The sequence below is a fragment of the Sparus aurata genome, chromosome 1 (genome assembly GCF_900880675.1).
Source record: "Sparus aurata chromosome 1, fSpaAur1.1, whole genome shotgun sequence".
NCBI classification, from domain to species: Eukaryota; Metazoa; Chordata; class Actinopteri; order Spariformes; family Sparidae; genus Sparus; species Sparus aurata.
The window spans coordinates 30,394,832-30,417,256 of record NC_044187.1 but is presented as its reverse complement, the minus strand read 5'-3'; the positions used below and the strand labels follow the sequence as shown (position 1 = coordinate 30,417,256).

At 40.0% G+C, this 22,425-nt stretch overlaps 1 protein-coding gene across 3 annotated transcripts; it reads left to right on the top strand.

The window, feature by feature from the left end:
* Nucleotides 1-536: 536 nt before the first annotated feature.
* On the top strand, nt 537-22,311 carry LOC115581617 (choline transporter-like protein 2). Of its 3 annotated transcripts, none has more exons than XM_030416889.1 (22): nt 537-727; nt 6,582-6,630; nt 6,720-6,793; nt 7,395-7,479; nt 7,613-7,697; nt 7,798-7,917; nt 8,021-8,081; nt 8,207-8,333; nt 10,122-10,205; nt 10,579-10,691; nt 10,785-10,916; nt 10,994-11,093; nt 15,465-15,557; nt 15,936-16,020; nt 16,229-16,491; nt 16,664-16,758; nt 17,880-17,983; nt 18,074-18,147; nt 18,278-18,348; nt 18,454-18,542; nt 18,649-18,733; nt 21,388-22,311. In XM_030416889.1, exons 1-22 carry the CDS (start codon nt 691-693, stop codon nt 21,495-21,497), a joined length of 2,136 nt encoding a protein of 711 aa, XP_030272749.1. In that variant the 5' UTR covers nt 537-690; the 3' UTR covers nt 21,498-22,311. The 3 variants fall into 3 exon arrangements, with proteins under 3 accessions (XP_030272749.1, XP_030272732.1, XP_030272740.1); XM_030416872.1 differs by lacking the exon at nt 21,388-22,311 and adding an exon at nt 18,980-21,323 and having other exon boundaries at nt 538-727; XM_030416880.1 differs by lacking the exons at nt 537-727; nt 21,388-22,311 and adding exons at nt 4,734-4,925; nt 18,980-21,323.
* The last annotated feature ends 114 nt before the right edge of the window (nt 22,312-22,425 follow it).

Sequence of the window (22,425 nt, the reverse complement as noted above, 5' to 3'; positions counted from 1 at the left end):
TTAGACAGGCCCAAAACCCGGTTTAAATGAAAGCTATGAATCTACCCTTTAAAATGCTACTAAACATGCCCTCATAAAAAATGAGTAAAAAGTAGGATATGCACCTGTGCCTGGAGGCCTATTTCTTGTAGGGGGTGTTTAACTTCATGTGCTGATAACTGTCACAAAGCTACCACTTAGGATGAGTTATCATACCAAAATATCATCTATGGACATATCAAAAAATGTTACTAGGTTTTGCCACCTTGAGTGGTACCAAAATCTGGTCTGGCCCATGGACTAACAGAAGTGTTAAAAATAACGCTCGCTAATTCAATTTAAATTATGAGAAGGAAACCGGTCAATTTAAAAGTTTTTCTGGACGCATTGAGTCCATTAGACACACACTACTCCTCACAAACACTCCACACATTCCTTTAAAGAAGCGGCCAGACCAGATGGTTTTGTCCCGCTCAGACGCGCTCTGATTGGCTGCGGCAGCTGTCCGTTAGCAGGCTCTCCTCTGCCATTGGCTGGCTCGTCTCTCCGTTAGCTGGGAAAGCTTCGTGCCTCAGTTTGGTTTGGGATGGTCTCTCTGTCTCCCTCTCTCTCTGTGGCAGTCTGTTATTGATGTTTCTTTCCTCGACATTTCCATGGTAACTGTCCTGTCTAAGGTCTGAACAGCAGCCAGGAGCCGAGCCGTGTGTGAGAATGGAGCTGGAGGAAAAAAACCCGGACCCTAAATACGGTAAGAACAGCTTTATTCTCATGTTTTCTCCTCCATGTTTGCTTTTTCTTCAAACGGGCGAAGAAATGGAAACAATGACTGCGAGGGATGGGAGGGTGTGGACCACACGGGTCTCGTGCGGCTCTCTAGCCATCCTCATCTCCCTCAGCCGGCTGTTTTTCAGACGAGTTCTCGTCTTCAATCAACGAGAAATGTTATGAATCACTCTCCAGTTTCTCAATTGCCAATCCACTGTGAACGAAGGCAACGTGCTGTAAATGGGTGGTAGTGTTTGGCTAGTTGGCCCTATGTTATCACTTTGCATTATGAACTATCCAGTTCAGCCTAGTTGTGTTGATTTTGCTATTACAGGAACTCTAGGTTATCAGCCATACAAACAAGGCTTGTCTCGACATGCTTATATATTAAATTGGCTTCATATTCAGGTTACTCTATACAGTAGGAACACTGAAAAACAGGCCTCACAGGAGAGGAGGAGTGGATAATAGGCTCTGTTTGGTTTATTGTATTTTCCCCTGGGCTCAAGAACCATTTGGTGTCTTGTAGACTCACATATGGAAATTCATCCACACAAACACATGCACTTTACAGACATTTATCGCTTTTGTTAATGCTGAATTTCTTCATGGCCACATTATGGAAAACCCATCCTCTACACCAGCCGAAGACATGACTCATCGGTGCTTATTATGTGTGTCACACATGCATCCTCTCCACTTGGCACCAACTTATCAGCCCACAGCCGCCCTGGTGTGGTCTTCTCGTGTCTGGGCCGGGTTGTTGTTCCTATGGACTGTTGAGTCATGAAGTTTTCCCAACCAGTGTTATTCTTGCTTTAATACCCCATGTCACTGTTGCTACATGGGAGGACAGCCATAGAGCGCTTACAAGCAATCCGCAGTCTCCACGCTGGTATTCCACTGGGAAGACAACACTAATGCTTTCTGACTGTGGAGTTGTTGCTTCTTTCACAATGTAAGATGCTCCCAACAGCCAACACCCACAATGTAAATTGCCAATCCCCTCCGCTCGATCCACGCCGCTCCCACTGTGGAGCATTTCCACATTGCTTTCCTGTTACCATGTAAACTGCTCCTTTTCCTCGGCTCCCCTCCCCCATGAAGGCAGAGAGGTCAAAAAACACGGCCCTTTTGAACCGGAGATAAAGGTTTATACGATACAAACGCACAATGCACATTCCAGCTCTGCAGAAGTCCAAAACAGCAGTTTTTATCAGCAGAGTTGAACCTTTCTCTGATTGCCTGCTACGTACACTTTCCCTCTGTCAGCCTAGGTGTACATGCAGGCGGGGAGGCAGGCTGCAGCCTGCACTGCCTGGATTGTGTTCAGCCTTGTCTGTCCGACCCACTCAGCAGACACAGTCAAGACGCTTCCAGTCAATATCAAGCTGGCAAACACTCAGTTGCACTGCCACACACACTGCATTTACCCAGTACCCAGACACACAGCTGCTAAATGTTTCACAATGAGCGCTTTGAACTTTAGCTTGTGAAAATCAGACAAATTGTGGCTGTATGATCCGAGTACAGAGAGACAGTGATCGGAGCCAGTGGTTGTCAGGTTTTAAGGATTTATCTCTGATAAAAGAGACTTTAATGTGTTTCCTCCTTCCTCTTTAAGATCATGTAGGCCAGTGACCTCATTAGGAGCTGACAAACTGTAGTTTTTTTTAGGCAGTTACAGCTGTTGGATACAGCAGTAAAAGAGTCGTACATATCTCTGACTCCAGCAAGTGCCATAATCTTTATCTGCATGCTCTGAATAAAAGGATAAAAATGTCAGGAAAAAGAGCAAATAATGTCTCACATGTCTTCTTGAACATACAGACAGACACACACGCACCAGCATGCACCCACACACACACATGCACTCACGCGCACACACACACACACACACACACACACACACACAACCACAGGGCCCACTAACCCATTAAGGTAGCCAGGGAAAGGTTCATCTGATAACCCCTCTGGGCCCATTAGTGAATCACATCAGTCATGACATCATCACTTCCTTTATCGCACACACACACACACACACACACACACACACACACACACACACACACACACACACAACTGTGACTAGAAAAACGTATCATATTATCCGAGGATGCAGAGACTGTCTCACCACTTTGAGCATTTGGTTTTGGTTGTCATGATCTTGTGATTTTCATGCTGAATGCAGACTGAGATCATCTGTTCCTGTTGGTTTTCAGCTTCAGGGCACCTACTGTATGTAATAACCTGCCTGAGGAACTCAACGCAAAACAAAATATCAGCAAATGTATACCTTTATGAAACATCTCTTCCCTCAGTTGCTGCATTCACTTAGATTGACATTGGCAAACTACTGTCACATTGATTGTGCTAATTAGATGAACAAACAAGACTAGTTACAATACATTTGGCTATCTTCACACAACCAATATGCTGGAATGCTTTTCAGCACAATCAGTGATTGTTTTATGGCACAAAGCAGCAGCTCTAATTGAGCAGTGCCTCTGACGCTTGCAGATGGTCCTCCGGAAGGAAAAATCACTGTCAATGTTTATTCCCCTCAGTAAAGAGAAGGAGGAAATGTGTAGAAAACACGATATGATGGTAGGGAGGGGGAGTACAACCAAACAGCAACAGCAAACCCTTTTAACTTTTTATATAAATACCATGCAAACAATCAGTAATAAAATTGTTTCTGACTGCAGCCAGAAAACTAAACACCTCAGCACTTAGTACTGTGGTAATATATGCAACTTTAAATGGTGCTGTTGTCTTTAAATAAAACACACTATTCAGCGAATTAAAAGAATTCAGAAGTAACTGTGCAGGCAACATTTTTGATTAACAACCCCTCATTTTACTGTACTGTAACTGTAAAGACCAATCAATGCATGGATATCATCGGCCCATTTGAGATTATATAAGATAGAATCTTTTGTAAGTGAGACCCAGTCTAGCTGCGTTGACGATGTAACATCAAATCAAGTCGCAATAACAGCGGAAAGTAGAAAAATTTTATATGCAGTGTGTAGACAAAGGAACCATTTTTAGGCATGTGTAAAGCACCTGCAGCTGGCAGTGTTCACTTCCTTTATTCCACATTTAAATTAATTTAAAGATATGAAGGTTTTGAGTTTAAACTTGGCCTCAAAATTCAATTTCTATGGGGCTCCTATACAGGTCAAGGACACCGAGTTTCTTAAGAACAAGGTAGAGTCTGTATGTGCAAAGACATGGCACTGTGTATGCAACAGGCATGTGAGTGTGGTCAATAGTTAGTATTGTATTTCACTCTATGGCATGCTGTCAGTCTGTCACATGGCGACGGAAGTGGGCAGACCAGATCACGGGCATATGCCACCAGAGAACATGTAGGACGGTCTTATCTCTGTTGTACAGCTCCCCCAACCTTTTTTTATGTCACATACACACATCATAACCAAATCATTGTCTTAACAGTGCACAAAAACATTTCAAGAAATCTTTGTCCATTGTTTAGCAAGTCACTGATGTGAAGTTTGCATAAAAAAGCACGTACCAAACTTGAAAATACAGCTAAAAGTAGAAACAGGAAGCTGAGAAACCATTAACAGAGAGACATAAATCTTACTGGATGAGAGTTAAAGAGAAACCATTTAATGGCCATTTGCAGTGTCTGTTGTGTGACACTGACGTTTTTTGAGTCACGTGACCACTGAGGTTAGGGTGAGCTGCTCTACGTGCAGTTGCGCAATGTTAAAAAGCTGTAAGTTCGAGAAACGGTGATGAAATTTAATTTAGTACAATGAGTTGAAGCCCAAAATAATTGTTATGATGCCGGAGTGAAAAGGCTGTCCCTCAATTTTGGCAGCAGCAGGTTCACAGGCGCCACAAGTCTTTGTTGCTGTTAATGCTACTCTCTCTCATTCCCCATCAACAACGTTTTTACTTCAATTCCCCCGATGAGCCCTGAGCCAAGAGAGGGACAGAAGAGAGAAAGAGGGAGTAGGAGGTGAAGGCAGAGCTAATACACTGAAAGGAGGAAGTGAAGAGTTAGAAGTTAGAAGACGCACACCCTATACAGGAAGGAGACGTAAAGAAACTGGCAAAACACAACAGACTGAGAGAGATCTACAAAACCGTCAATGACAGAAACTGAAGGAGAAATAACGACAGAATGACAAAATACGAAAGACAAGGTACTGTAACAGTCTGAATGTATGATGAAGTGAAGGCAGATATACAGTACTTTGAAACACAAGTTCCAGCGATGCCTTTTGTGGTGTGCCAGTTGTGTGTGGGCAACCTGCGTATGTGTGTGTTTGTGAAGCAATGTGGTGTCGCAGATATATCTGCATGTAGAACTGGGTTGGCACTGGGCTTGCTTTCACACCCACTTGGAGTCTGTAACAGAGCTTAAGGAAGAGTTTGATGATTCTTCATCGTGTGAATTGTCAACAAGACGTCGACAGACACTTACAGTAATGTGACAGGATGTGTGGTTGCTCAGAGTCTGGCTTCCTCACAAGAGGATGTTGGTAGAAGAGTTTTTACGTCTACTGAATTCATAACCCAAGCTGATTTCCTGGGTAAAACATATTTAATTTGTAACTTAGAACATGAACGATAAGCACATTCATTCCCCTCTGTTTGAATATGTTGACTCGCAGTATTGGCTCAGGATGATCTCACTCTAGGCAGAGTGCACTTGGTGGATGTTTCTCCTCTGCCGTGTCTGAGGTGTTTCCATGGCGGCTGGTGATGTCCACAGGGAGCTCACCGTCCACAGGGAGCCATTTTGTGGGTTGCTAGGCATGACAGTCAGGCAGAAGAATCCTTTTGTTCTGGAGACCATCCTTTCTCTGTCAATACACTTGAACTTGTTTATACGCGTTGTATAGATGCTGATAAAGCACTGCAAATATGAAATACTGTGTGAATTAATGAAGACATGCTGTTAATCTGATAAGTCAATAAATTATTTGTTAGTGCTTGTAATCTGTGTGAAATAGCCAGACTAACACTAAGCTATTTAATTTTTTTGTGACTAATTGCCTTTTTTATTTAATTATGACAATATAATACTGCTGGGAATTGGTGATGGTGTGTAGAAATGTTGGTAAGTAGTTAATTACAAGACCAAATAACAGTTCCATAATCACGTAATATGCCATTTTAGACGTAAAATATAATAAACTATATATAGAGTGAAGGTAATTTGTGCACATTTACACTATCTTACTCAGAGATGCTCATAATATCCTTCACAATTTAGAATGATGTTATCATTATATCATTCAGTGCAATGGTGTCATGATGGTAATTGTACAGTTTTTATCATTTCATAAAATTCAGTTCAATTTAGTCCAAATTAGTGATTCCAGGTCGTTTTAACATGATATCATAATCATATATAAAAAGAGTTTTATCTGTTGGAGAAATATTTCTTTAAAAAGTGACTTAATTCCAACGTCAGCATCAAAAAACAAGTGATTCAAGGATTAGGGTGGAGTGATGATTTTTGAATACATAAATAGTCAATATTTAGAAAAACTTGTGGTAGTTCATGAGTATTTGGTTTCCTCCCTTGTTTTTACTGGTGTCTGAAAATAACACGATAGCACCAGTTGTACCTGCAGTTGGTGGTTAATGAGCTTCCCTTTAGGTCTTCAGTGGTTCTCTGAAAGTTCCTGAAGTGAAACCTCTAGTTATTGGTTCACACGTCGTAACGCATGTGTTATATAGTCATATTAGTCTTTGTCTTATAATTTGGGGAGAGAATAAATGTCAGTATATTTATGCAATGATTTATAGCAGGTGGCATTAACAAGCCTGTTGTCTCTTTTTATCCCCAGGGGAGTCCAGGAAGTTTGACCCAAACTTCAAAGGGCCAATTCACAACAGGTGAGACTCGTTTTTCAGTCACAGATCATAATTTGCTTCTATCTGTAATACAGAACGCCAATAACAATATTCTGCTCTCCTCTTTCCAGGGGCTGCACGGACATCCTCTGCTGTATTCTCTTCATCTTAGCCTTGCTGGGGTACTTTGCTGTCGGTATCCTCGGTAAGATTGATCCTCCATTAAAACAATATGTACTGATTCTTGTATTATTGTGTATATTATATATATTTTTTTATCTATTTAAGTCCATGAAAATTAAAACATGTTGTACATCTCCTCTGTGGTACAACATGGTTTATTCTTGCATTCATCAGGGTGGTGTATAAAGCTTTTCCCAGGTTTCTTAGAAACAGTCCAACGTAGATACCAAATACAATATTAATAGATAAAAAAAGAGAAATATGATGTAATATAATTGGTTAGTATATTATGTATCTGTTGATTTTAATGTTGTTTTTTATACCAAATAATTATGGTTATTGTCTTCTCAAATAACACATTGTGTACATATTGAAGACTAAATGCTTTGTCTGTCTGCTTTCCAAGAATGCCAACCTTTTTCAATGACTATACTGGCTTGTATGACTGAGTTTTATTTCTACTTTCTCATTTGAACTTGGAAATGTTTCTGAAAATTTCAGGTTGTTTAATTTAGTATTGATTGAAAGATTTGTTGATACAGAGGAGCAGACCAGCATGTGTTATTGTCATTTGATCTGATGTCCACTTTTGTTCTGAATGACTTGCATTTTTCTCCATGCAGCCTGGTCTCAGGGTGACCCCAGGAAAGTGATCTACCCCACGGACAGCAGGGGGCAGTTCTGTGGACAAGCTGGAACACCTCTGGAGTGAGTGACCTGACAATACGAGCATGATGTCAACACTATATATGTCTTTGAAAACCTCTCACATGCAGATTACTGACATTTACCTATAATACAGAACAAATAATAGGTTTGTTTTACTGTTTTCACGCAACAGAAAGAAGCGACTTCTGTTCTACTTCAACATCTTGAAATGTGCCAGTCCTCTGGTGCTGCTGGAGTTCCAGTGTCCCACCACACAGGTCAGAAACCATATTTACTTATCTTTCATGTGCATTGCAACATTTCACATTTCTTAAATCACGTTAATTGACATGATTGTATGTTGTTGTTTGTGTGCAGTTATGTGTGGAAAGCTGTCCTGACAGGCACCTTACACTGGTGAAAGCCAAGTTAGGCAACAAAGAAGACCGTGAATACTACAAGCAATACTGTAAGGATGGAGTGGACTTTGCCAAACTGGTACGTATTCATTAATCATGTTTCATACATGCTTAAATATAAATTAAAGTATGTCAAAACCTTTTTGGAAAAAGTACACTAAAGGCTGATTAACATGATACAGAGTCCACCGGAGATCCTGAGGGACAGCTTGTGTCCGGCCATGCTGATGCCCAGTAAACCCTGTAAGTGAGAAGCTTTTCCTGCTCTCTCTCTCTCTCTCTCTCTCTCCTCGTTTTACGCCACAATAATAGGTGCTGTGTCTGTAGATCTGTTGTTTCATAAAACGGATCATCTCCTCCTTCCGCAGTCACGCGTCGCTGCCTTCCTGCTTTGGGAACGATGAAAGGCGGGGTGGTGGTTGTGGGCAATGAAACCAGTTTTAGTGATGGAGAGGGCAACAATATCAATGCCACAGACGTGCTGGAGGCATCCAAGTGAGTCTGTTTCACTGTATGGTAACATACATTTTACACACAAAACATGCTTATATCATAAGGAAGCCAATCAGTCTCTTCGTGTTGCGCAGATTAAGAACTGTTTGACTGACATGCCGGTACAATCAGATTAAGTCAACCCGGAAAGTTGTAGAAGAAGTTCAACAAATAGTCATGAAATCAAAATAGTCATGAAATGCCTGATAAATCAGCAGGGGGCCCCTGACTACTGCTATTACTGGTAACTTTTTGATACAATTAATGCTGAAAATATGATTTATTTAATGATGAGTCATTGGCTATTTGACAGTCAATTTATCATTGTAAATGTAATCCCATCGGGTTGTGGATTGTTGGTTGAATCTACTTCATCTTCTCGTGCTCTTGGAGCTACTTTCTTTTTTTGACTGTCATCTGACAGTTCCCCATTATATCTCTCTACACTGATTTGACGGCCCATGTAATGGTCTTACTCACTTTGTGCGCTCATGTGTTCTTGCTGCATTGCTGCTTTGGTTTTGCTCTATTTGTATGAACCCTGGGGGGTCTATAGGTCAGTGTTTTCTATCAGCTTTATTCACCATGGGAGAGGTTGCAACAATCCCTGCATTTGTTTTTCGTGATTTATGTAAATAATATGTAGTTTCAATCAAAAGTCAGCTTGCCAGCTATATGGTTTAACTACTTCTATATATAGAAGCTATTTCTGTATGCTGATATAGTTTAGTTTTAGTTTAGTTTAGTTTATTGTGTTTATTTCGGTCTTGTAAGAAAAAAAACAAATACAATAGACAAATATAAAAGTATAAATACAAAACAAAACAAAACATAACAAAACAAAAACAAAATTAATCAAAAACAAAAACAAATCAAAACAAAAACACAACAAGCAATACAATACACTTTGACCGAAAAGGTGTAGGCTGAAGCATCAGCTTATTTTGCCTGCCCTTCTTAAATTAACATTTTCCGTTTGCTCATTTTAAAAATCTAGATTATTAACATTACATGCTTTTGCATGTGTAATTTCCTGATAAATGTGAGCATCAACTAGCTAAAAATGCTGATGCTCAGTGTGTTTCGCAAACATTGTTTATACTGTGATTAAACTAGCTAGCCACACTGTGCTCCAAATTGTTTCACTGATGTAACACGCACACTGAAAAAATGATTTAAGGTTAAAGGAACAGTATTAGTGTTATAGTTCTTTCTACACACTTTTGTAATTATCTATATAATTATGTCATTATTTCTTTTATATTATTTAGCCTTTATTTAACCCGGTTACTCACTTTTTGAGATCACAGATCTCTTTTATAAGGAAGACCTTGAGAAGAAAGGCAGCAACACAGAGTTACAACACTAAATTAACAGAAAACACAATCAAATATTCAGATAAAACACTTGCACACACACAACATGGACTCAATTGATTTCACCACAGTTTTAAAGTTGTTCAGTGTTACAGTATTCTGAAGTTTCAGTTCAGTCTGTAGATTGTTCCATGCAGTGGGTGCCGAAAACGTAAAAGCTTCCTTCTCTCAATTCAGTAGTGTCTTTGCGTGCTGACTTTGGGAACAACAAATGACAAAATGTCAAGAGAACAAAGACTGCAATTTCCATATTTGAAGTTTAAAAGACTTATTGATTCAGTTATTGGGTTATTTAACCTGACTGATAACCTTACTAAATGATGTTAGCTTCAGTTATCCATACTTGGAAGATGTCTACAATGTTAATTTTGGAGTGTTTCGTTTGTGGTTTTTGATTTTTTTCCTTCTGTTACAGGAAATCAAATGTGGTTGTTGAAGCTCGCCAGGTGGCTATGAGAATCTTTGAGGACTACACTCAGTCTTGGCACTGGATATTGCTGTGAGTCTGTCCACTTTTTAGTAGTCACAGTAACAGAAATGTGTTGTGTAGAACATCACAAGACAAAATGTTATCTATACTTACAGGCAAAACAACACCAAGTTATTCCTTATTTACATATGAACTGTTTTTTATCACCACTAAACTGATCCAGTCAGCTAACATACTGAAGCTGTCGAAACACACACAGATACCATGGCCATTAAATGTCCTCACTTAGTAAATGAAAAGCATGGGATCAAGACCGTCTTAAGCCAATTGATCACTTTGAAACCAGAAAAATGCATGACTTCCAAGATCACATGAAAAAGTGCTTAACGACTCTGCTCTTAACTCTCAGTATGTGAAAACATTTGATGTGTCCACTCTGCAGTGGTCTGGTGATCGCCATGGTGGTCAGCTTGATTTTCATCGTCCTGCTACGATTCTTGGCCGGCGTCATGGTCTGGGTCATGATTGTTTTGGTTATTCTAGTCATTGGATATGGTAAGTCCTCAGCCTCTGTAGATCATAAATGTTTATATCTTTGTTACTGAATAAAAAAAAACAAGTATTGTTATTTATTTTTATTTTTTTTAGGAATTTTCCACTGTTTCATGGAGTTTAGGAGTTTGAAGGGAGAGCCGGGCGCTGACGTCACCATCCGTGACCTGGGTCTGCAGACGGACTTCTCTGTCTACCTGCAGATCAGACAGACTTGGCTGGCCTTCAGTACGCACAAACACACTTAATTCTTTATTTGATCTCGTATGAAATGCTGTTAATCTAATGCCTTCTCTGGTTTGCAGTGATCATTCTGGCTATTGTAGAGGTCATCATCATCATGCTACTCATCTTCCTCAGAAAGAGGATTCTGATTGCCATCGCACTCATCAAAGAGGCCAGCAGGTCAGTCTGAATCCCAGTATGGCTTTGTGCAGCATCCTTCCAATATGTCTTCTCAGCAAAGGGTACAAAAGTGAGCAGACCTGTTCACATATTTTAACTAATATTTTTAACTTACAATGGATTCAGCGAACATGTCATCTGGGGGGGGTCGCTCATTGTGACAAACCCACAGAAAAGTACCACCCAACTCTGCAGTTCACCTCAGCTCCACAAAGCATTTACGCTTCTTTCATCTCATTGTTTTGGTTTTATGGCCCACAGATTAACATCCTAGGTTTAGTCTCATGGATATTATCAACCTGGTTTACAGCTGTTGCAGGCAGATGTGTTCAGCCAACCAGTTAAGTCTACCTGTTGAGCAAGAAAACGACAGATAAACACAGTTAGCAACAAGCTTGTGAGGACAATAGAGATCTTAGCAGCTAAATATCCATCCATCCATTGTCTGTAACCGCTTCATCCCATTTATGGGGTCGCGGGGGTTTTTGCTGGAGCCATTCCCAGCTGTCTCTGGGCGAGGGCAGGGTACACCCTGGACAAGTTGCTAGCTCATCGCATGGCCTTCACTGATGGCAGAGGCCGCCATGCAAGGTGTCAACCGCAAAAGCAGCTAAATAGCCAAATGTTAACCTCAGGAGTTGGTTGAGACAAAAACAGAGCTAAAATGAGGCTGAATATTGGACTTACATTCATCAGGTGGCCAGAAACATAACTCCAAATGAATACTATTGTGCTGTGTTTCTGCTGGATGTGCATATAAGCAGCTGTTAGCTAACACCTATAGCACAGTGGCGAACCGTGGCCCTGGACCCTGGGCCTTCACTAGGACCATCGGGCCACAATTTGCAATAAACAATCAAACAAAGCAATAAAAATAATAGCCAGAGTCCTACATGTGACATGCAAGGTCAGCATATCCTCCTGAGACCAGAAAGAAAAACATTTTTTTATACATCATTTAATTAATTGGGATGTAATAAACATATCACCAAGATGATTTTCAAAAATGTTATTGATTTATTGTTTATAACCTGTCCCTTGCAGTGGACATCAGGGTCATTCTTTTCCACAAAAAGTACATTACAAGGCACGATTTGGTAATGATGAAATAATGCATTTTCCTTTTAATTCTTTCTCATTTGATGAATATTGGAAACAAATAAAAAACACATTTTAAAATCTGCTCTACTGCCTTGCTCTCTTCCTCCTCATCTCCTGACAGCTCAATGTCTTACTCTCCCTAAATAATCTTAAACAAAATCTTTCCTGCCTGTTTCCTGAAGTATGGGAAATGGTTAGAAATGAGAAGAAGCAAGTCCCACTGTCCCCCACAAAGGACATGGGTTAAAATGTGTATTTTGAAAGGCATAACATTAACATACACTTCTTATCTTCTATCTTAATATAATATAGTTAAGACCCTCATAAATAAAGATCAACATCCTCAGGATAAACAGAAACAATATTTCTTTATAAATTTGATCACTTAACACCCCCTTGTGTGTTACATCACTAGAAAGCCCAGGATGTGCTTTACACAGGACAATAGGACTCAAATAAACAGCATGCATGGTTTTTTTAAATAAAGACCTCAGTGTCATGTTAACCACAGTGGATAAAAATTAATTGCCAGGTCTTAATAAGGTTTCTTTGCCCTAAATGGCTTCACAACATACAAAGGCCATTCAGTAAAACAAGGCACACAAAGCTGGCTGTAAACAAAAAAGTGTTAAACAAACCAGAATATGTTTTATATTTTAGTAGTCACCTGGAATGGTTTTTAATAAACAGGTGTGTCTTGCCAAGAGTTAATTTGTGTTATTTCTTGCCTTCTTAATGTGTTTGAGACCATCAGTTGTGTTGTGCAGAGGTAGTGTTGGTACACAGTTCTATACAGTGAACCATTTAGCCATGAACACATTAAGAAGGCAAGAAATTCCACATATTACTCGACAAGGCTTACCTGTAAATTGAAAACCATTCCAGGTGACTACCTCTTGAAGCTGATTGAGAGAATACCAAGAGTGTGCAAAGCTGTCATCAAAGCAAAAGGTGGCTACTTTGAAGAATCTAAAATATAAAACATATTCTGGTTTGTTTAACACTTTTTTGTTTACTACATAATTCCATATGTGTTCCTTCATAGTTTTGATGTCTTCAATATTAAACTACAATGTAGAAAATAATAAAAATAAAGAAAAAACATTGAATGAGAAGGTGTGTCCAAACTTTTGACTTGTACTGTATGTTTAGCTGGAATAAAAGTAAAAGGTCCAGAATATTCATCTATTCCCTTGAAATATATTCCATCTGAACACATCAGCGAAAAGGGTAACTCTCAGTTGTTTATCAGTAGTTTCATCCAGTGGAGGCATCGCTGCAGCTTGTACAAGACATTACTGTTTTATTCTGAAATCAAGTACTCTGTGTGTGTGGTGATGAGGTTAAGGGTGCAAATGGGTGGTAGCAGATAGCTGATTGACACCAGTCATGTGTCTGTCATAAACCACATGGAGGGCTGTGGCATGTCCTTTGCTCAACATGTGGCGGCTGAGGTTCTGGTTTGGGCTAAGGGCAGCTGTGCGATGTGAATCACGAGGCCGATGTGCAGATAAAACCTGCATGATCTCACACAGCAGAGGGTAGTATCTGGACTCATGAGCTTTGACCTGAGAGTAGAGGTGAGATGAGACAGAGAGAGAAAGTGAGACAGAAAAAACACTTTTAGGTAGTTAAATCACATTTATATCAGTTATCGTCTGTGGGCAGATTGTGGTATGTCACAGGGGGACTGAAAGTTAACTGCAATGATGAGTGTCAGAACAATATGAGAAGAGTGTCGCATCTACTTAGAAATCATATTAGATATCAATGGAGGTAGCTGAATAGGTGCAATTCTCATATCCACTGACTACCATCCACTACCACTTAACGGTCAACAGTCGCAGTGATGGTGCAGTGGGATATGAACGCGTCACGTTTGTTCCTTACTTGAGCAGTCGTCTCTGGACCTCCTCCCAGGCGTTCTGGCGAATCTTGTTTGTGTTCATACGAAATAGGATGCGCAGGCCACACGTCAGACTGCTGGTCTCCTGCTTCGACAGGTTGGGCTTCGACTTTCCTTGGAAACCTTGACCACACACACAGATGCACACAGTTTCAGTCACAGCCATTTTATTTTTTCTATTATGATACATTATCTCCAAACCGCTTCAAGAAGCAACACAGCCTGAAGAGCTAATCACAGTCTAACTAAGAGTCTATTTCCTTTGACCTGGCAACTGAACAAATGCAAAGCAACAAGGTGCAGACAGTAAAAATGAAGTCCATCCTGCGATCTTTTTTAACAAAGTGTGCAATGGCTGGGTCATACAGCCCAGCTGGGATGTTTTTGAGCTGCTTTGGTTAAGCAACTCAAATTATTGAATAACGCGCTGCACCGGGCCCCTTGTCGGGATGGAAAAGCAGGCAGTCCCAGCAGTACAGCTTCTTGGTGCGCGGGCTACCCGTTAGCCACAGTAGCGGCTGTAACGTTAGCTGCTAGCTTGAAAATGCCTCTGGTAGCTCTCGCTAGATTGCATCAATCCTGGCAAGGCGGGTGATGGTCGACCTTTCTGGACAATTTCAAGTTTATCCTGAAAAGGCAATCTTGAAAATGGAGTTTCAATAAATCCAGTAATCATACAGCTTTCTTCACTAATAACCGCCGCCATTTCATATGCTCTATTTGTCTCCTGTTCGTTCTTCTCCTCACTTTCTCGCTGAAATCTTTCGCGGGTCGCCTTCTTTATATACGTTCATGCTAGGTATTCGCGAATGCCCGGAAGATGCCGTGAAATGATCCCGCCCCCACCTCAGCGAAATATGATTGGCTAAGGCACCTGTCAATGTCAAATTCATGCCACATTCACTTGAATTACACGGGTCTTCGTTGCTGCTACCGAAGGCCCTGCGATGGGAGTAATTTACCCAAAAATTGTGATTGGTCCATTTCTCGTTCCGTTATATTAACCCACTGTGTGCCAAGACAAGTGAGTCCAAGTTTGTAATCGCCTAATCTACAAATTATTAATATTATTTTAGTGAATAAAAACAAATAAATAAGTAAATAATATATAATTCAATACATTTATTTGGAGTACACAAAATTATTTCAATATTTTTTCTTAGGCCTTCACTGAATACCTAGAAGGCCCAGAGGGTTCCCATCTGTATAGCATAACAACATTATGTATATGTCTTAATAATAGTTAGAAGCACCCTTTAGTTCTTACGCTTAAACATCAGTGCCAGGCCGTGTTTCTTTGTTTGGGGAACTTTAATTCTACCCAGCTTGTTTCATAATGTTTCCATTGTTGTCGTCTATTTCAGAGCTGTTGGACATGTGATGTCATCACTTTTCTACCCACTGCTGACATTTGCCCTCCTGGCCATTGTGATCGCTTACTGGGCCATCACAGCTGTGTATCCTTACTTTTGTCCAGATGTTGACCAAATATGAGCAAAACATAAATGTGTCACTTTATTGTTATTCACTACTTTATTTTTTCATTTTGCAAAAACAAAAAAGATGCATTACCGTCAAATTGAATGATCATCTACAGTATATTAATTACTTAATTAATCCATCAATTAAACATTCAGTCCATCACATCTATATCACTTCTCTTCTTCTAAATGCTGTTGCAACATTTCCCTTATATTGATTATCTTTCCTGCTTTATTTCTTGTTTGTGACATATTTCCATAAATGTACAAAACTGATGCAGAAGAGTCATGATTGTGACCTTTTCAAATATATCCTCCCTTTGTTGACACAGTCTCCTTGACTCCTCTGACCAGTTTCTTGTCCACATCTAATGAGCAGGTTTACAAGGTGTTTAACAAGACTGATTGCGACTACTCACGAGAGACCTGCGACCCCAAGGTACGCTTTCAAATGTCACTGCCACGATATATGAACTGACTGAAGATAAGTTTGTGAATAAGTCTAAACACCTGTTCCAATTTGACACCATTTGGGAAGAAACAGTTTGATTATGTCACTGTTAACCTAGACATCATACCACTTTCCATCATGGTTTACTGAATTAAGGAATCTCCTCTTAAATTGTGTGGTCTGCTTCCTCCTCCAGACATTCAACACCTCCAATGTTTCAGCTCAGTGTCCTGATGCAGAGTGCCTGTTTGCCTTCTATGGTGGGGAGACCCTCTACCACAAGTACCTCATCCTGTTCCAGTTCTACAACGTCTTCCTCTTCTTCTGGTGCGCCAACTTTGTGACAGCCCTGGGCCAGGTCACTCTGTCGGGGGCTTTCGCCTCGTATTACTGGGCCTTCAAGAAGCCTGAAGATATCCCAGCCTACCCCATCTTTGCCTCGCTGGGACGAGCCCTCCGGTTAGAGGCTGAATTTGTGTTTGAATTTTGTGTCATGTGTGTCAGTGTATTTTCAAAACAAGCAAGTGGAAGTGAGGCATATGTTCGGTCAGTTGGTGGGTTACCTTCTCTGTGTGTTTGTGTAAATGTGTCTCATGCTCACAGTTGGCTTGTGTTTCTTCCTGCTGTCCAGATACCACACAGGCTCCCTGGCTTTTGGCTCTCTGATCCTGTCTTTGGTCCAGGTCATCAGGGTGTTTCTGGAGTACCTGGATCACAAATTGAAAGGTCAGAAGATCTAACTTCAGAACAGGATGACCGACCTATTAAATTACATGGCCGTGCATCCCCATCATTATTATATATTTATCAGTCTCTATGTTTACATGCCCTTTGTTTTTCTCCTATCACATTTTGACTCACTGTGCCTCTATGGAAACTCCATGGAGAAGTAGGGAGAACTCAATGTCATATAGCGACATTGAGTTCTCCCTGAGTTCTAATAGCGAAACTCATAATCCAATTTGATGATGATGATCATTTCTATTTATTAATTCTTTTTATCAAAAATTTAAAAAATAAAATAAAAAATGGAATCGATACATCCAACATTTTTAAATGCCCAAAGTACCAATAATTGAATTAATAAGGGCTCCACATGTTATACATATTGAAATATTTCGACCTTGTCTCACCCCCTAGCTGCTGGCTCTTCTTCCTGCAATTCCTCAAGCACTGTCACTATCAGCCCAGTGATTTTTGACTTCTCAGTTGCACTGAGGAGCACAGGATTAAATGTCTTATACAGGATCTGATTCGTGTGAATGGTTTTCATTTAGCAAGATTTCAAACGAGACATGTAGAATTAATTGATTTTGATGAATAAAATCATGAAAAAAATGGTTACTTTTACTTAAAGCAGCATTTGTAGTACATGTTTCATGCAAAGACCGTCTTAAATTTGATAACGATTTCTGGCAGTGAAAAACAATTTAATTTGGGCTTTTTTTTTTTTAAACAAAATATGAATTGCTGGTTAAGATGCCTGAAAGTGCTGAAAGTCAATATGTAACAGCGGCAAAAAAATTCAATTCAATTCAATGTATTACTGCTATATGCATCGACAACATTTATTTATTTCCCCCGCTGACTTTGTCTTGTTTGCACCTTTCATACAGGTAACCTTTTCATACTTGTGCACCTCTTCACATGTTTTCACACAGCTCTGTGTGTGCGCAGCCACTCGCAGGTGTATTTATTTATAGCAACAGGGACACTTACAGAGGTGCATGTAACTTTAACCCAATATCGATCTGAACACAGGAAGTAATCAGGTTATTATATGGTTTAAACACATCCAGTCATTTGTTCATTCAAGTAACTGTAACATTCTCGCTCTCATCCTTCAGGTGCTCAGAACAAGTTTGCTAAATTCCTGCTTAGCTGCATGAAGTGCTGCTTCTGGTGTCTGGAGAAATGTATCAAGTTTCTGAACAGAAATGCCTACATCATGGTGAGTTGTTGTAACAGGAAGCGGCTCAATCAGAGATGCTGATGCCTGGTGAGGTTGTAAAGTGGTAAATGTTTAATTATTTTTCTTCAGATTGCCATCTATGGAAAAAGTTTCTGCCCTTCAGCTCGAGACGCATTTTTCCTTCTCATGAGGAACATTGTCAGGTAGGATTTCACTAGCTTACATTAATCACAAGCATAAGACTACTATGGGTATTAAATAAATCAAGCTATTCTTCGCCCAATTTAATTTGATATACTCTCATGTTCTCTAACTGTGCCAAATTCAACACAGGGTGGCTGTTTTGGATAAAGTGACTGACTTCCTGCTGTTTCTCGGGAAGCTCCTCATCGTTGGAATTGTTGGTAGGAAGGCTTTTTATTTAAAAAAAATGTCTGTAAACTGGAGAGAGATCTGTCTGGATTCCTTATTTAAATCCACTAACTGACATTTTTCTTTATTCTGTACAGGGATTTTCTCTTTCTTCTTCTTCTCTGGAAGAATCAAAGCAGTGGAGGAGGCTGCTCCATCTCTGAACTACTACTGGGTGCCAATTCTGGTGAGCAACAGTTATATTAGTATGATTTCATCCTTAGTTTTTGAGCTCACCCGTGGGCTCTGATGCCACAGCAGAAGTCTTGATGTATGTGATTTTCTTCACATAGACGCTGGTAGTGGGATCCTACCTCATTGCCCATGGTTTCTTCAGCGTGTACGCCATGTGTGTGGACACACTGTTCCTCTGCTTCTGTGAGTATCATTGCCTTCATACAGATCTCCTGCAGAGCTCCCTTCTTCTTCCTGTTTTTCAAACACTCATACAACTGTGGAAAGCTGTTGTTTCTTCTTCCTGCAATGTTTCTGACTCATTTTCTCTTTTGTCTCATTTCCCCACTTTACTTTATTTTCAAAACATTCCCTTTATTTCATGTTTTCATTTCCCCCTAATTTTCCATTAACCCGATCAAAAACACTAAATAAACACTGACGCAAAAGGTGAGGACTTGGAAAGAAATGATGGCTCATCTGAAAGGCCTTACTTCATGAGCCCCGAGCTGCACGAGATCCTCTCAAAAACAAAAAGGGTGGAGGAAGACGGCAATGCCGTTGAGCAAGTGGACTCTGCCAAGCAGGAAGACGAGGTGAAATTGGAGGAAGAGACCCCACTTAACCACCAACAAGATGGAGAGATCCAACTGAAAGAGCAGATAGTGCTCAAGCAGGACAATGAGGAAGAGGAGCCTCTGAAGTCCAAGATGGATTCTGAGGAGCCCAAAGAGGAGAAAAATGAAGAACAAAAATTGAGTGAGGCAGAGGAGGCTGAGAAGAAAGAAGAAGAGGGAGAAAGAGAAGAGGTGAAAGAGGCTGTGGAAAAGCAGGAGTCCAAACCGGAGGAGAAGACAGAGGAGGCGGCGCCTCCAGCTCAGGAGACTGAGAAAGACGAAACCGATGAAAAGAAAGAAGAAAAAGAGGAATCTAAGGAAGAAAATCCTCCCTCTGCACCTCAGGAGTAGATGTAAACAGTCATGTCAGGGCAAAAAAATTAGGCTTGGTGAACCTCAAACAATGAAAAAACTGTACAACAACTTTGTGATATGGACATGTTAAATGTGCGGCATACAAGCTTAAATTAAGGATCGCCTTGCTACGTGAGTGACGTCCAGCTGGAGAAGGTCGACATGTGAAGGTTGAAGTAGGTCAAAAAGCCCAGTGCATCTCTGTAGCTTGAACAAAATGCTCTCTTGTGTTGGTTTTAGAACAGTGTTGGTTTTATATTGTGAAGATCTGTAGAACATTGTGAGTGCTGAACCTGTGCCTGATTAGTGTCACTAATAGTTATTGTCTTAATCCTGTTATGCACTACAGAACCACCAAGTACCGTGTTTACACTCAGAACTAACGCATCACAATCGATGGTGAATCTCTTTCACTGTTTACAATAATACCAGCTGACGCCAAAATGTTACAGACATATTTGATATACTGTATGAATATTGGATCTTGTTTTTCCTATGGAACTTGTATATATACAGTTGTGTATGTCTATTATGTATTTTTTGGCTTCGGTCTTGTAGAGATCCTCGCCAAGATGGGATCCCATGTATTGTATTGCCACCTACTTGCCTTGGTATTTCGGACTGGCGTAAGCGCTGTGATTGTGTCGCCATGACGCAGCCATCGTGACCTTTCTGCAGACCCCAACGGTTGTTTACTGATCTCCCCTGGTCTCGTTCTGTCCCTATCCCTCTGTCTCTCGTTCTCTCTAAGTGCTGCATGGTGTTGACATGGCCTTCTGAATGCTCGCAACTAACCTCTCTGGATGCTTTTGTACCTCTTTTTCTTGTTTGTCACCTTGTAAAAGATGTAAGTTGATTTTCCACTAAAATTACTGATGACATTCCACATTTATTGGATGTAAATCTTAATAAAAGGTGATTGTATTTAATCAGAGTAGTTCTTTTATGGCACTGTACATGAGTTTGAAGGCGTTTTGGTGTTTGGAAGCAGGTGAGTTGTCCAACACAGTCAGCCAATACTTAAAGGATTTTGTAGATTTTGTCTTAAAGGGGCACTCCAGCAATTTTACGTGTTGAATGTCACTTTAATTGTCATGGGAAGTCCTACTCAGCCTGACATCACTCAGGTGACTTCAGGTGATGATAATCCCAGGTTGGACATTTGCTGACATGCATTTTGGAAAGTGTAGTGTTGTGGGTTTTTCTTACTTGACTCATGATAGGAGCTAGAATCAAGATATCGCTGCTTCTGCTGCATTGATTACGAGCTGTGGGTCCTAGTGTTTTTAACTTGCTAGAAGAAAGGATTTTTAGATACACAAAGATATTGCAAGACAAAAAGAAAAAAACTAACAATTCTTTGTGACCAAAATGTCTCTTTTCTTATCCCTTTCACGGTCCCAACCCCGAGCTTAGGAGTAGACTAGTATTTTTTTTTAATTATTATTATCAGAGTAATTTAACACCACCCAGAAAATATTGTTTTTGCTAACCTGTAGTGGTTTATCTTTCGCGTTCCTGGAGTGATGTTCAGGTTTACTTCAGGGCACCATGACATCACTGTTCTGTGTAGTGTCAAGTAGAACAAAGCAAACTTCAGACCACACCCAACAGACTTGAACATTTCAACCACAGAGGGCAGTAGAGCACTGCTTGTCAGCTTTGTGTTAAATTCCGTTTTGACTGACTTCCCTTAATTCATGGAACTGCAGTATTAGATTGCCGGAGTACCCCTTTTAATTCTAAGCCCTTAAAACAGATATAATGCTTTGATTATCTGAATAATAGATAGAAAATGTATGAATTAAAGAACAATTACATTACTGTTGAGTGTGAGCGTGATGTTTGGAAAATATGGTTCCTCAACTGCTTCTATCCATGTCACAGTGGAGGATCTGGAGCGCAACGATGGATCAGCAGAGAGGCCGTACTTCATGTCGCAGAACCTGCTGTCCCTCCTGAAGAAGTCCAATGAAGAACCCAAATCTGTAGATTAGGTCACAGTTTTGTGTGTGTGTGTGTGTGTGTGTGTGTGTGCGTGCGTGCGTGCTTGTGTGCGTGTTTAAATGACAAGGAGTTACAGTGCCATTTCCTGTGCTACATAATGTATGTACAGTATTTTTGTGTCTTACTGCCAAATGGGATTCCATATGTTGTCTGTATGATATTATTCCTTTTGTATTTTCTTTGACTCCCTTACGTTTCTTATCAAAGGTGATTTGAATACAGAAGGAATGTGGAAGCTTGAGTTACAGATGATAACTGTAGATAATTTAAGTATTTCTGTCTTTTTGTTACATTTTTGTGATTATTCTGTCATGCAGTTTATGTGGAAGCTAGAATGGTCCAATATAGCAAAGCGTTCAAGAGTAAAGCTGTGCTTTATCAGTCTAACTAAGCATATTGCACTGTTCAAATTAATTCACCAAAGCAGGGTTACTAAACTGTAGGAAATTAAAAGCTCAGTATGATATCAAAGCCTTAAGAGATTACAAATGACCAGAGTGGTTTAACTTTGATTAGCAATCTTTATTTTTGAATACCTTTTTAGTTAAAACTCTCCACTGAATTTAAAACATATCCATGACTATTGTGCATATTTTAAGTTTGTAAACGTTTTGCATGATAAAAGTTTTTGTTGCCATGTCAGTGTTCAAAGGAGTAAACAGGACACTGCTTTTTAGGTTTATTTGGGTATAATGACTTGTGGATTATTGCTTCTATCAGTGTTGTCCCTCTTAGGAGGAAATTGTTTGATAAGATTGACATACAATATTTAAAGTATAAAATAAAGTTGTTCTCAAAGAATAAGCATGGAAAAAATTTACATAAATGGGTATTTTAAATGTACTTTAACCTTTAAATTGTGTTCAAATTTTTCATGACAATGACACAAATTAGACCGGGGATCCTCTTTTTGAAAGT